The sequence below is a fragment of the Penaeus vannamei genome, chromosome 33, assembly GCF_042767895.1.
Source record: "Penaeus vannamei isolate JL-2024 chromosome 33, ASM4276789v1, whole genome shotgun sequence".
In the NCBI taxonomy this organism is placed as follows: Eukaryota; Metazoa; Arthropoda; class Malacostraca; order Decapoda; family Penaeidae; genus Penaeus; species Penaeus vannamei.
Window position 1 is genome coordinate 30,033,198 of NC_091581.1, and position 15,000 is coordinate 30,048,197.

General features: G+C 36.6%; 2 protein-coding genes across 4 annotated transcripts in view; one reads left to right on the top strand and one right to left on the bottom strand.

Annotated features, from left to right (window-relative positions):
- The window catches only part of LOC113806815 (uncharacterized), a 17,899-nt gene extending 5,920 nt beyond the window's left edge, over positions 1–11,979 (top strand). For all 3 annotated transcript variants that reach the window (XM_027357973.2, XM_027357975.2, XM_070145049.1), the window contains 20 exons: positions 142–220; positions 348–569; positions 727–1,410; positions 1,834–1,923; positions 2,194–2,365; positions 2,495–2,622; positions 2,821–3,015; positions 3,154–3,272; positions 3,653–3,854; positions 4,101–4,199; positions 4,703–4,891; positions 5,065–5,221; positions 6,632–6,804; positions 7,099–7,339; positions 7,468–7,621; positions 8,175–8,721; positions 9,283–9,411; positions 9,814–9,930; positions 10,292–10,391; positions 10,710–11,979. In XM_027357973.2, the coding sequence (XP_027213774.2) occupies positions 149–220; positions 348–569; positions 727–1,410; positions 1,834–1,923; positions 2,194–2,365; positions 2,495–2,622; positions 2,821–3,015; positions 3,154–3,272; positions 3,653–3,854; positions 4,101–4,199; positions 4,703–4,891; positions 5,065–5,221; positions 6,632–6,804; positions 7,099–7,339; positions 7,468–7,621; positions 8,175–8,721; positions 9,283–9,411; positions 9,814–9,930; positions 10,292–10,391; positions 10,710–11,506 (4,587 nt within the window). In that variant the 5' untranslated portion in view covers positions 142–148 and the 3' untranslated portion in view covers positions 11,507–11,979. The remainder of the gene's footprint in view (positions 1–141; positions 221–347; positions 570–726; positions 1,411–1,833; positions 1,924–2,193; positions 2,366–2,494; positions 2,623–2,820; positions 3,016–3,153; positions 3,273–3,652; positions 3,855–4,100; positions 4,200–4,702; positions 4,892–5,064; positions 5,222–6,631; positions 6,805–7,098; positions 7,340–7,467; positions 7,622–8,174; positions 8,722–9,282; positions 9,412–9,813; positions 9,931–10,291; positions 10,392–10,709) is intronic.
- Positions 11,980–12,203: 224 nt separating this feature from the next.
- Positions 12,204–15,000, bottom strand: part of LOC138867922 (prolyl 4-hydroxylase subunit alpha-1-like) — a 36,236-nt gene continuing 33,439 nt past the window's right edge. The window contains exons 13-14 of the mRNA XM_070145050.1: positions 13,480–13,645; positions 12,204–12,690 (exon numbers count right to left, since the gene is read on the bottom strand). Of these exons, the coding sequence (XP_070001151.1) occupies positions 12,629–12,690; positions 13,480–13,645 (228 nt within the window). The 3' untranslated portion in view covers positions 12,204–12,628. The remainder of the gene's footprint in view (positions 12,691–13,479; positions 13,646–15,000) is intronic.

Here is a 15,000-nt window from a genome sequence, read left to right on the forward strand (position 1 = left end):
GTATTAACTGCTGATTATTTCATAACCTATTTTACCAGTTTTTCCTTTACTCACTTACGACGGGTGTCCCACATATGAGATACCAAGATCACTTTATCATGCATTGATATAGAGATATTTATAAAAAAAATTCATATGCAGAACAGTGATGGCAGACCTGACCAACATTCTGAAGAAGGTGAAGGCGGGCCAAGTGGATAGCCTTCAGGACAATGTCAGAGTAAGTGAATTACAATAATGCATGGAATATGTGTGCTTGGTTAGATATCTCTTTCACTGCTCTTAAGAACTATTTTTTATTTTAGCTGTGAAGGCCTGTGATGACCTGTTGATATTTCTTGTTTCAGATATTATTATCTACATGCAATGGGAGTGCAGAGAGTCAGCAGATCCTCCGACATTGTTCCAGACTTGTTTATGAACGACAGGACATTGATGTTCAAGTTTTCTCAGGCATCGTGGATATTGTGAATATTTGTTGCAAACACCAGCAAGGCCCTGCAACAGTTGATGCAATATTCCACCTCAAATCCATGTTTTATGTTATACTTATTACTTCAAAGAGAAAAGTATGTATTGCTAGGTCACATGATTTTAATTTACAGTACCAAATGTATATACAGTATACATGTTTTATGAATATGATTGATGAACATATCTTAATACTTTGTAGCTGTTGTGAAAATTTATGTAGTGGAGAGACATATCTTTCTTCTTCTCTTGCAGGAGTTACATCGACATTTGATACAGTTAGTGTCAAGTGTCATGCCATATGTGCCACAGTGTGACACAACCAAGGGTGATGGACAGGCCATTGTCAAGAATTTGTACCAGAGTGTTTGGAATGCAAGTCTGAGCCACAATATACCTGCTGAGGCCTTGATGCTCCAGGGTTATGCTTTACAATTCCTCTTGGCTGCAGGAACAAGCATTAATAAAGTGTGTGAACAAGCTCTGAAGGCTGTAGCTAATTTTGAGCATGTTCAAAAAACATCTGATCACCTCGAGAAGTTCTTCCCAACTGTTATTTCTGGTCTTTTGGATAACATGAAAAGGGGCGCTAAAGTGAATGGAGATATGGTGCTGTCCGTGTTCGGTCTTGTGGTAGAGTATGCCAAAACTCTCCTCAGACTGAATAAATGTGCAGATTTCAGTGGCATAGCAGGTCCTCTTGTAGCTGTTCTTGAGCAGAGCTGTGACCAGCAGACTGTCATGGCACTCAAAGTAGGCTTGAAGCTGATGGAGTTGGCTATGGCCATAAAGTTGGGAAAGCGCGGTGAGGATATGATGATGAAGTTCCTCCAGTCATGCAGCGTTGTGTCGTCTTCATTAGTGCCGAACATGATCTTACTCCTCAGTCTTCTCTGCACTACTGCCATGTTTGAACAACAGCGTGGTAGAGATGTCACAGTAAGTATACTGAAATTTTGTGTATTCTTGATGTATGTTTTTTTTCTTCTATTATTGATATAATGAATGTTTTACATTAATTTTGGTGAAATCTGAGCTTTAGGTAATATTTTCATTTGTCTGGTATCTCTTTGTAAATTTTGAAACAATTGATAATGGCACATTATAAATATCTTATATGAAAGTTCACTGACTGATGATAGATCTGGTATAAGATACTTCTGCTTTTTCATTTGTTATTTCTCATCATTAATTTACTGTAGTTGGGCTTGCTGTTGTTTACAAAGATATAATTTTTTGTGCAATAATGAAATGATAATGGATATTGGATAAAGGAAATATTGATATTGAGTGTTAATCCTATGCCCAGATATTTTCCTTTGATGTTGTAAGTCAAACCTACTAATTTTCTCTTGTCAACAGTATATGATAAGTATGCAGCTCTTAGACAAACTTGTGGAAACCCTTCTCAGTCGGTGCAGTTCACCATTAACTGATGAAAATGTGAAGAAGGTAAGGAAATCATACAGTGAGAATAGTTGTAAGTTATCAAGCCATATACTGTGATGTTTGTACAAAGTAGAAGCCTAAAATACTGATGCATGTACAAAATATTACTGTGATGTATTTAGATTAGAAATATGGTTAAATATGAATTCATATGAATCTTTGTGCACTAAATCATATTGTAGTTAGACATCAACATAAGAAACCAAGATAAGAAAAACGGCATGACCTTTAATTTAGACTCTAATTGTAATGCCAAACCATTTTTGCTCTTAGGTAGCTACAGTCCTGTGTCAGCAGTTGGGCTTTTATGTCGACCTCCAGAAGAATTCCGCTGACCAGAAAGCTGTCCTGAAGCAAGCTCTCCCCTGGGTGAACAGGGCCAATTCTTTCATCTCTGCCAACTGTGCCAAGAAGCCAGATGCTATATGGCAGATTTATAATGTTGGTTAGTGTCGTTGGAAATGTTTCAGGTTTGAAACTCAAGCCTATCTACTCGTGCATTCCAATGGCTGGAAATATTTAAACTTGTAATTATAAACTATGCCACTGTGACTCATCAAGTTTTAATTTTCAGGTGTCAATGCTGGAAATTTGGGAGTTCTGGCATTTAAGGGAACCATATACAATATAGCAGGAAAGTTTCTTGAAACATCTGTGGACATGCTTGATATGTATTACAGCATGGCATCAAATGATCAAAAAGTAAGTTTCATACAAAATTGAAGTATCATGATTGAATGTGCTTCATTTTAGCTTAGGAAACCAGGATGACTTCAGAAATTGAAATTCATTGTCAGAAAATATAATCTTGATATACCATACTATATTCAAGTGCCACATATCAGAAAAAGTCCTCCAGAGGACAGAGTATATAACCTGTCTACTTTTTCTCTCTTACAGAAGACTGTTGCTACCTCCCTCCATAAGAAGCTGGTGTTATGGAGTGATGCACTGAGGTATAGTGGTTGTCACTGGGATGCTGCCGTGGCTGCAGGAAGAGGCATGCTCAGAAAACACTTGACCACAACAGACCTTGTTAACATGTGGGTCAAGTGTAAAAGGGATGCAGAAAGAACAGGCAATAAAAAGTTGAAGGTTTGAATTTCAGATTTTTTGTTTTCTGTTTTTTTCTTATTGAAATTGTAGTTGTGAAATATCTTCTTTCTTTTTTTAAATTTAAATTACTCATCAATGGATGATTGAACTATGTAATAACTTCCTATTTTGTAACAGGGATTAACAGTATGTGACGTGGTAGGTGAAGCAAGAAGAAAGTTCCATGAAACAGAAGGGGCCACCTTTAACAAAGTTGAAGCTCTTAAATATGAAATTGAGAGCTACAAAAAACAAAGGTAAATTTTGTATGGTTTTGATTAATGAAAAATTATGACATTTTAATTTTGTTAGAATTTGATTGGGAATTTTTCTTTGACATACATGGGTCTCTTTACTTTAATTGGTAATTTTTTTTTAGACATACATGGGTCTTTTTTATATGTATTTTTATTATGATGATTCTGTTAGCTTTTACAGACTTGGAAGTATTTTTTCTTTATTTTTCTATGGCTTTCTTATATTTCTAAAAGTTAACAGAATTTTTTTCTCTTCATTTTTGTGTTTGATTTCTAATAATGTAAATGAAAAAACCTCTTCAAAGGATATTTGTATCCTTTCCTTATTGAGAGTTTGCACTATCCAATATTTATTATCCCTCTTTTCCAACCCTACCCAGCCAAAACACAGCAGATGACCAGCTCTCCTGTGGAAGAGTCCTGGTGGAGGAGTGCGAGAGTGGGAAAGACACTTACGAGGCTAAGGTCTTTGGTCTCCTCGTGATGGTGGAAGTGCTCTGGATCCAACCCGAGCTTGCAGGATCCAGTAGTGAGGCTGTAGACTTGGTCAAGAAAGCTATTGCTCTCATTCAGGAGGCAAAGGTCAGTTTCCAAATTGAAAGTTTTGACAAGCCATGAGGGGATCTTGGTGGTAAGACTTCAAAATGTAGATGCCTGGTCTAAGAATTGAAGATTTTGAACATAAATGGGTTTCTAAAAGGTAGGGGAAGATGATTTATACAAAAAGGAATTAATCTGGTTTTTGTCTCTCCCATTATCTTTATTATGAATATGAATGAAGTTCATATGTATTATGATAATGAAATGTTATTATTTTTCTCCGTATAGAATAACAAAAGGTACAGCAGCAGACTCGCAGAGTTGGAAGCCCTATCAAACTTCTGGCTCTACCTTTGCAACCTTCAGCGGATTCAAGAAACTGCAGCTGTGAGTTGACACTTTATGTACTGGTTCCCCCTAAATTACCCCAAGAATTTACTTTGGAAAAGGTAAATTAGAGGTATACCACAGATTGGTGTCATCTTTTTCGTACTCTTCCAGATTGGATGTGATATTCTTCAGTAAAAGTATTTACTTAATCTGATCATATCAAGTGTGTTTACAGATGCATGACATACAGTCTTCATGAAACATGACTCGCAATACTATTTTCTTTGATATTCATGATTCCATCAACTTATGAAAATATACAATATTTGATATGTGTGGGATATGAATATATTTAATATACAAAATTTAAGTATATGGTTTAATTTAGAACACTAAGATTTGAATTAAGTAGTCATTTTTATGACACCACAACCAAATATGATTCTAAAAATGAAGGTAAATCCTCATTATAAAAAGGCGTTGACGTAGAAACTGGCAATTGGTAACCAGTAATTTGCATCAGTTTTACAACCACTATACCATCAAGCTCTTGTTTATAGGAAGAAGTGAAGGAGTCTGAGAAGCCTTCTTCCCTGACAGTCCAAGCAACTGACCTTGGGGAAGAAGAGCAGGTCAATGATGCCTGTGATGTGCGCCCGGCCCCCACCTGCTTGACCTTATACTCGCAGGAATCCTCCTTTGCTCCCCTGCACTCTGCACTCAGGATATGGGAGGAACTCTCTTTGAAGGTATTTGGAATTTCAAGAATATGATTCTCTTGATTTTTTTGTATCCTTTCATTTTTATGTGTTTGTGTGGTTAGGGAAAGGTTCATCTTCAAGAAGTGGCTGTTGTTGCTTGTTGATTAGGTGGAGGGAAGTCCTTGAGGAGATTTAAAAATATTTATCCTTCACTTTTTCAGGGGGAAGCATTGGAGGATGTGGCAACTGTATGTTCTTGCCTTGCTTCTGTGGGATATGTGTATCAACTGAGCGGCTTTATCACACCCACTGTGCGAGCCTGGACAACCCTTGTTTCTGTGGCACGAAAGAACTCCTTACGGATATATCTACTGAGAGGTAATAGACAGATTTTTTGTATTATCATCTTTGTTTCTTGATATGATTTGTATTACAAGTTTGGTTATCAATGTTTTTTTTATTTAACCCCAGCACAAAATTATACTAGACAGCACACAGCACAAATCATACTAGAAAGTCTAAACTAGGTGTAATAATTATGTCAGAAAATTCTGGCCCTGTCATGATACGGTTAAATGTATATTGTTTGAGATACCCATATAATATCTGTGCCTTAATGCCATATACAGGGTATCAAAAGATGACAAGGGATTGTTTTTTAAGCCATTTTCCTGTCCTGAGATTTTGGGAGAAATCAGTGCTGATCCTGGTGTCCCCCCAATCTTTTGCTCGCCATGATTTTTGAATTATGACTTTGGCTTTGGTTCCACGTCAAAAGGCTGGTTTCTGCCTTGACTGTTGGCTAAGTATGGAGTCATATTTTCACGTTAAGTTTATTTCAGTTCAATAAAACATCAAATATTACATATATTATACCTTACCTTCAAACTTCTTTTTGAGAAACATCAGTTATACATTAGAGATAATGGTGATGTACCTATGTGTTCCTAGGTAAGAAATCCCTCATTCGTTAGAGCTTGTATGGTTCCTCATAAAAGTACTACTGCCTAGGTAAGGTGCAAGGTATTAATCACTCACTCATTTGCAAAGGCTTATTAAGTTTGAATTAATTATTTTATAACTGGCTATTTACAACTGGGAGACTGTGACATGAAGCTGATTATTGGCTTTGTAAAGCTCACATAGCTTTGGCTTTTGTCTTTTTAAATGTTTCCCTGGCTTTTGCCTTGGGTTTGGCTTCATTATTTTTCAAGGATGCTGGCTTTGATTTCAGGGCTTTTGAAAGACTTCAACTTCTAAGCCCTATGTCTGTGTGTAAATGACTGTGCCAATAAGTTAAGAGAAGAGAGTTTGAATGTTTAGGGTGACCATTGTTGTGTGATGTTAAAGTACTGAAGAAAACAGTGTTACTCTGTGACCATAAGTTCTCTAGGTCTGACAAGTATATGTTACCTTACGTTGGGTAACGTAGCATTGAACTACCCAGTTTCCTGTGGACCAATTCTTTCCATATGTATTTTGTTGTATGGAAACTAGTCATTAGTTTCAGATATAACATCAAAATTTGTTTTATCATTATTATAAAACAGTTTTTAAGAAACTTATCAGAGGAGTAAGTAGATGATGAATGCCAAAAATGTAGCTTTAGAGTTCATAAAGATGTAAAAATTCTCCCCTGCATCAATGAAGAAATGGAAAATGATATGAATTAGGCCGTCATTTCCTGCAATAAAAGGTAGTTATCATAGAAGGACAAAGTTATAATACTTCCTATTTTCATATTCAATATTTGCTCCCTATTTAACAATGTTATTTGTTACATTCCAGGTATAACAGAATTGTTGCTTGTGGTGCCTGAGTTAGTCCCGAAAGAACTGGTAAAAGAGGCCAAGGAGGCCATTACTGCATGCCAAGCTAGCAGTAACCAGGATCCATCTGTAGTGTATGTGACCCTGATTGCTATCACAGCACTTGCCTACTACTATCTCAAATTGGGTCAGGTATGTATGCATTTTTGGAAGGTTTTGTTGGTAGAGTTTAGTTCAAGGTTTGAATTGTTGTTAATTTTTTAAATTCGAGGTAAGTTCAAATTAAAATATTAAGTGATAGGGGATGAAATAGGTGTTGAATAGGAACACTTACAGAAATGTTTTGTCTAGAAAAAGTGATTTTATTTTTACTTTTGCAATGGAATGAAAAATGAAAAGTAAGAAAATGTAACTGCAAGAACACAAAAAAAGTTAGTGTGCTAGTACTAAGTAGTAAAATATGACCATTTTATGCTATTTTTCCAGTACAGTGAAGGAGTCTTGTACATGTCTGAAGCTCTTAAAAGTGATGTAATGGATAAGCGGACTGTCAGGGCCACTGAAGCTCAGACTATAGTGCACTTTGTAGCCTCCATGTATGCAGGCCTTCCACACTGGGTCTTGGAGGAGGCTAAGAAACCTTCCCAGCCAAGCATATCACTAGCTCTTTTGGCATGCCGTGAGGCGAATGCACTTGTGGAGTCATACGCAACTTCATCTAGTAATGGTTAGTTGCATGCGTTATTTCTGTAATATGTTTATGCTCTGCAAAGTTGGAAATAAGAATGAGGAGATTTGCCTTTAAATTTAAATTCTATCTAAACAGAGCCATGATCCTTTTTCAATACACCACAGATATAATCTGCTGGCGACATCGAGTAGCTTGGCTACATTTAACAACGACAGTTTGGTTTGGCAACCAGTGCTTAATGTCGGCTCAGCCCCGCCAAGCACGGGCATACCTCAAGCAGCCTCTCAAAATTGCACAAGAATTAGCTCTTCCACTGAGGTAAAGATGATACATTTATATTGTTCATTTAGAAAACTTTTATGAAATATAATTTGTTTTCATAATTCAAGAAAAGTGCTCTATAAAATATTTTATATTTTATATATATAAAATATATATATATGTATATATATATATATATATATATATATATATATATATATATATATATTTTTTTTTTTTTTTTTTTTTTTTTTTTTTTTTTTTTTTTTTTTTTTTTTTGACGGTACATATTGAGGTCTCAATAGTAGGCAATTGTCTGAAATATTTTGCAGCTAAATAGTTGAGTATGATATCTGAAATGCCAGTTAGGTACTGATGCTAATTAGATAATGCTGCAACTGATTTGCCTAATGATTAATAAAGCAATGAATTATTATCAGGAATCAACTATGCTTTCATGATAGTCTTTGTGCTTACTAAAAAAAGCTTTGTTTGTATCACAAGCTTTGATTTTACCAGAACTTTCAGAATTATAAAATTTCCTTTTACAGATATTAATTTAATCTAGATTATGTAAGTCAGCATTTTGATAATGATTGCCATTGTACAGGACGGGAGAGCTGCTGGAGCTACTGGCTCGAGTGGACTTGCTGTGTGACCAGCTGGATGATTGTCGAGTTAAAGTTGACAGTTTGCTGGCCTTGCTCATTGCCCACCCAACCCATGCTCAAGAATACCTACCAAAGGATGCCAAAGTAGCCAAGCATGTTACCATGAATACCAAACCATATGAGGGCAAGCTGTCTTGTCAGGTTCTTTCCGAGATTGAAATTGACAGTGAGGAAAAGATGCGAGATTGCAGCGCAGCTCCAGAGTATGAATTGAAGGCCTTCCAAAACCACCCGGGCCTGGTAGTGGTGGGAGCTGAGGAGCGCATAGGTGAACTGGCACACCCACGGCAGCCAGTGTCCCCTTCAATGAGGTATCGGGAAGATGTTACTCTAGTACGAGTGGAATCCTGTCCAGATGGGCAAGTGAAGTGTGTCATGTGCTCTACTCCAGCTCTGCAGGAACTCCACATATCCACAGCAATAATCCTGGCTCTTGTTCATGCCCATAATGGACAACACATAGCAGCGCAAACATGTTTCAAGAGGGTAAGCAAATTCAGTCTCAAAGAAAGAGTGTGAGCATGTGAGAAAGTGAAAGGGTTTGTGTGAGTGTGTGTGAGTGAGAGTGAGTGTGTGTATGGAAGGGGAGCTGTGGATGTGTAAATAAGGGTGTTTCCCCATTTAACATCCATCTGAATGCATGTCCAGTGTCAACCAAAATCAATCCATTCATGCCATATGGCTATATAGATGCAGATGTAATCAGATATTTTTTTCCTACTGTTTTCAGATTCACTGAAATCCAATACTTAATTAATGGATGCATATTCCCATGGAAATTAAGCTTTATTTTGTAATTCCATTACTTTTAAAGTTTGTAAGCAGTGAAACTAGAGTTCTGTGGCAAAAAGATACACTAGTTTTTGTACAACTCTTATAAGTAGGACAGGTAGTATACCAGAGACATATCTGTGTTAGTGCTTTAAAAAATTCTCACAGCAGGTTTTGTTTCTATAAAAAAGTTTTGATATTATTATTTAAAAAAATTTGTCCACATATAAAAAATCAAGATATATGGCTCTATATCTTGAATATATTATGTTGCAGGCTATGGAAATGTATGATGATATCACAGAAAAAGCGGCTTTTCTCACCAATTATCTGATGTCAATTATAAGTGCCAGAAGCAAGAAAAGTACCTCATTTGCCACTTTTCTTCAGTCAAGGTTGAATCTAGTAAGTGCTAGCATATTTGTTATATTATAGTATGTAAGGGTATCCTATAAGATGTAATCTGGGAGCTTAAATCTACATACTTCATGATGTAAATACTGGAGGATTTGATGCCACCCATTTTATCTTTTAATGGGTCAAGCATATGGTGGTCATATGTGGACATGTACATTCAAAGGTATTGTCAGATTAGTATGTTCACATTAATGCACTGCAATCTCATGATCATATTGCATTAGCGTGAACTATTAGCGTGCTATAGATGAAATGTTAAACAAATATTTAATAAATGTATTTTGAGCACTTAGTCTGATAAGACCTTTGGGCATGCATACCTTCTTATATAATTGACTCCCAAGGAATACAAATATTTACCATTTTATTAATCTGATTTTATTTTTCCAGGTGTATCTTCAGTCTATGCACCACCATGCAGAGAGCCTTGCACTGGAGAAAAAATGGGACCAGGCTCTACTTATCAATATGAAAGCTCTCAAAATTATTAGATCACTAGATTCACATGTAAGTGGTTTTGAATACTTGATTTTTGTGCATGCATGTGTACAGTATGAGGATTTTCTTGAAACTACCAAAGTAGGGGAAAAAACTGTGCCTGTGTAGTATTTTAGAATGATAGTAATAATAATAATAATAATAATAATAATAATAATAATAATAATAATAATAATAATAATAATAATAATAACAATAATAATATATCATTATATAAAATTGGGATATCATCTCAGATTCAGTGAAGTCTGAAATTTGCATTATATATGTGAATAAAGCGAGTATCATGGAGATAACGTGTTTCATAATGCTTAGAATATAATTTGATTATTAAATTAATTGTTTTAATGTACATCTCTTTTTTTGACAGATGTTACATCAAAACATGCATTTTATCACTGTTATCATACTACAAGGCCAGATCTTGAAGAGAACACAAGAACATCAGATGGAAAGTGTTGAAAGTGGTGGTAAGATCTTTAGTTGTTTTTCTTTTAAATGTGATCATAGTTGAAACCAGATTTGTTATACCAGATGCAGATTATAAAGGCTTTATTTGCTATGAATTTTATTTGACTGTAGAAATTATACATATACTCAAGTAATCTTCATATGGTATTGGATTCATTTCCAGATATGAAGCAATGTGACAAGGGAACTTACTTGTTCTTTTCAGTCCCCTTCATTCATATTCATTGACTTGTTTCACTCAATACTTTCATTTAAATACTAATTAGTTCACTTGAGCCAATTATTCAGTTATTCATTTATTGTATTTATCCCAATAGATGAAGCTGCGGAGGAGAGTTCTGTAACCCCAAATGGAGATGAAAAGAAAAACATATATGATTACAAAACACCAGCAAGGTCTCAGGCAAAAATCTCAGCTAAGTCTGCCGTTAAAACAGGCCAGAAAACTCTCGCCATGCCCAGCACTCTCATCAAGGAAGAGAAATATTTCAGCATATACAGTGATGATGAAGATACACAGGAAACTTCAACAAAGCCATCTAGGGCCCCCACGCCACCACCTCAGAGTAATAAACCGACACGAGTGTATAAGAGACAGGTGGTCACTAAGAGAGAGAAAACCAGGACAGAAAGCGCTGCCCAAAGAAAGAAGGATATGGCTGGGGTAGAGGCAAAGTTAGGGCAGCTAGCTTTGGATGACAGCCCAACAAAACTGGTTTTGAAGGTGCCAAACTCTTTCTCCATCTCCCCCTGTCCCAAAGGCTCGAGATCTTCCAAAGGTATAGAAAACAAAGGTGAAGATGCTCGTGTGTCACCAGCATCAAGAGCACCAGGGAAAAAGAGGACGATCAGAAAGGCAAAAGAGTCGACAGTATCCAAAACGCTTACTTTCTCAGACAAGGATAACTCACTGGAGAATGCTTCGAAAGGTAGCGACGACATGGAAATCAGTCTAGACGATAACACAGAGTCGGTACAACCAAGAACCAGGAAGTTAAAGTCTCGGGTTCCCAAAGATGAAGCCAAAACAAAGCCAACCTCCTCCAGGACCAGGGTGAAGAAGGAGACAGAACCTAGAGTCACCAGAACAACCAGATCTTTGAGATTAGTTTAACAAATGGTTTGTATAGAGACTGCATGTTGTTTGTGATGTTGCATAGCACGGTAATATTAAGCCCAAGGTTATTTCCTTTCATTATTCAGTAAGTTAAGGTTGACTATACGGTTCTTTTTGTTTGTCATAAAAAATGTTTTAAAATGGATTGCACTGTATTTTATGATGTAAGATTACCTTGTCAGTCATAGTCAAAGAGATCTAATCATTAAGCAGATCATGTGCCAAAGATTCATTTACTATTGAGATACAAAGTTGACGTGTCATTATACCTCAAGAGTTGCTTTCTTGTACCCTATAAAAGCTACTGTTTGTATAAAAACTGCCAGAGGATTTTAAGCTTCAAGAATATTTATTTTGACCATTACATTTTGTGGTGTACATAGATAATTGTATTTGTTGAAAAGAAATGAACTGTGGCTGTATATCATGTTAATTACTGAGGCAGATTAAGAAATAAAGTTATATTTATACTTTCATATGTATTATCACCTTATCTTTGGCATATTATGGAACAGTACATATTTTAGTGATTAAACATGGAATAAATTATCCAGGTATTTACTTCAAATATATTGACTTTTACATTTGTTTATAAAACATTTTTGAATACAATAATTCAGATTATTATTTTTCAAGTAGATAAAAGGTAACAGCCTTTTGAAGAAGGTGCATTGTGATGTATAAAAACAATTGGTGAATGTACCAGTATTATTTATTCATTCAGTCTTTTTGGTGATTTCATTAGGATAATTTCACACTTTTAGACCTTTACTCACAACTTTTGTATCATTAACCAGTAATATGTTTATTCATTGTTAATAAAGGTGTTAATGCTCTCATTTAAATACATTTGTTCATGGTAAAGTACTGCACCTGTGAGTTGAACCTATTTTTTTCTATTCTGAATAGAAATAATTTTCCACATCAGCATTTTTTCACCTATACCTAAAAAAAACATACTTGAAAAGCCTTTTAACAATAATACTTACCACAGAAACAATAATAATCATAATGATAATAAAACTACCAGCAGGTAGACATATACATTTGCATAACAAGAACATAAAGTATATATGTAAAGGTTCATGAGCCTTATGGCCACGCCAGACGGATCCACATTTAGATGACAGGACACGGACGTCGGTGGAGCTGTGGGTGGTGTTTGATCCACTTGTTGGACACTGTTGAAAGAGGAGGAAAAGGGATAACAGTAATGTTTAAAGTACTGTTGGAGGGGGAGGATAAGAAAGAATTAATGGAAAAAAAGTTCAGATAAAAAGAGAGACAAATAACCAAACAAACGCGCCACACACGCACGCACATGCACATGAACACACATGCACACGCATATGCACACACGCAATCTCTCCCTCTCTCTCTCTCACACACAAACATGCACACGCATACACACACACGCAATCTCCCTCTCTCTCTCTCTCTCACACACACACACACACACACACACACACACACACACACACACACACACACACACACACACACACACACACACACACACACACACACATACACACACATACACATACACATACACATACACACATACACACATACACACATACACACATACACACACGCACACACATACACACACACACACACACACACACACACACACACACACACACACACACACACACACACACACACACACACACACACACACACACACACACACAGCTTTATATCAAGACTCCTTTTATGCTCTCCAACCTACTTCAACTTATGGCCAATACTGAGAGAAAAAAAATGAAAGAATAAAAAAAAAACTTTTCTTAACCGAAGACTACCACCAAACCGTAAACAAGTAAACAAACAGAAAGAAGGGGGGACCAAAAGAAGAAAAAATAAAGAAATAGAAAAGGGGAAAAGAAAGAGAAAATAAAAGTAAAACAAAAGAAGAAGAGGACATTATTCCAGTCAAGCCTCGCAGTCCCATTCCCACTCACCCCACTTGGTGCCTCGAATGACGGGACACGCCCCATGCAGGGTCCTGAAGTCCGACATTCCGGTGGGCAGTAAGTTCCACCAGAACACAGCACTTCCTTTCCTCGGTTCCACGCCCACCCTCGCCCTCGGGAACACGGTCCGGCCGCCTTCTTCCACGTCATTCATCTAGAAAAGAAAGGTTTCGTATCGGTAAAACGGTTGCCATTTAACGTCGAGCTGAACTGCTACATTGATTGATTTTCTTTTATGTATTTTTATGGTGTAGCGGGAGTAGTATGGCCGGGATTTCTTGAAAATGTGTGATAAAAAGCGCATTATGAAAAGTATTAAGCATTATGATTAGGTGGGTGGGTAGTCATTATTCAAAATGGCCGCCAGCGACAACTGATGGATATGAAATGGTTAACAAGTTGTATTGTATCATAGGTCATGGGAATCACCATTTGAATGATGCACACAAATCGCTGAACATTTTCAAGATGGCGCTCATGTCTGTAATTGTAAATGGTACATCGACACAGTTGTTCAATAGCTTGAATGTTGAATCATTCATTTTCTTTGATACAGAATTCGAATTTGGAACTTTTCAGGAAACGCTTCAGCACTTCCCTTCACAGTCACTGATGCTATCTGAGGCAGCATTTCTGTGCATATCGCATCCTTGTGATTCTCGGAGACAAGGTCACAGCCGGACTAGCCTGCATCCGGCTCTTCCCCAATCAGGTTAAGCAAATTCTATCATGAACTTCTACAACTTATTCTGTGCATGACCTGCAAAGCGGTGCAAGGTCAACTAGCTTGAAAATCGGCCTGTCTCTTCTATATAGGCTTATGTTGCCTTTCAGTAACTTGCATAATCCAAACAGAATTCCATACTGTGTAGAAATGTACACACCTCGTCCTCGGCGGTGTACAAAGGAGATGAACACCTTTTGAATGGCTTGTTGATTCATCTCTCGATAGCATCTCAGTGGGGGTGATGCCGACTCTTACTCTCTCGCGGTCATGAATTTGAAAAGATATGTAATATTGATGAGATGTATGTGGATTATGAAAAATGCTTGTCGTATACTTTTATATGAAAAAAAGTCTTGGTTGATAGAGAGCAAAGGTTGGTATCTAAAATCTGAGATGGTAACGACAGGTGAATCAACACAGTTTTATGTACCTATTTTAGCCACAGATATATTTTTAAACCATACTCTTCTATAGGAAAACATTTAAATATGGGATAAACAAGATCCGAGCGTAATACCTGATAAATCTAGTGCGATCATTCATCCAGTCCGGTTTAATTCCTGTGTGATTTGCACACGATCAAGTTAAATTTGTATGGAAGTCTTGTTACTCTTGCCTTGGTTCTCCGTGCTGGCACATCCTGACGATTCATTTCAATATGCAGAGTATTGGCATGTGAAGCTAACGTTTGACAGTATTAAAGAACTTAAACTAAATCACTGTTATTACAAGCGGTGGATTGATAGTGACAGTCAACATGTCATGGTAGAGCAATGCATATT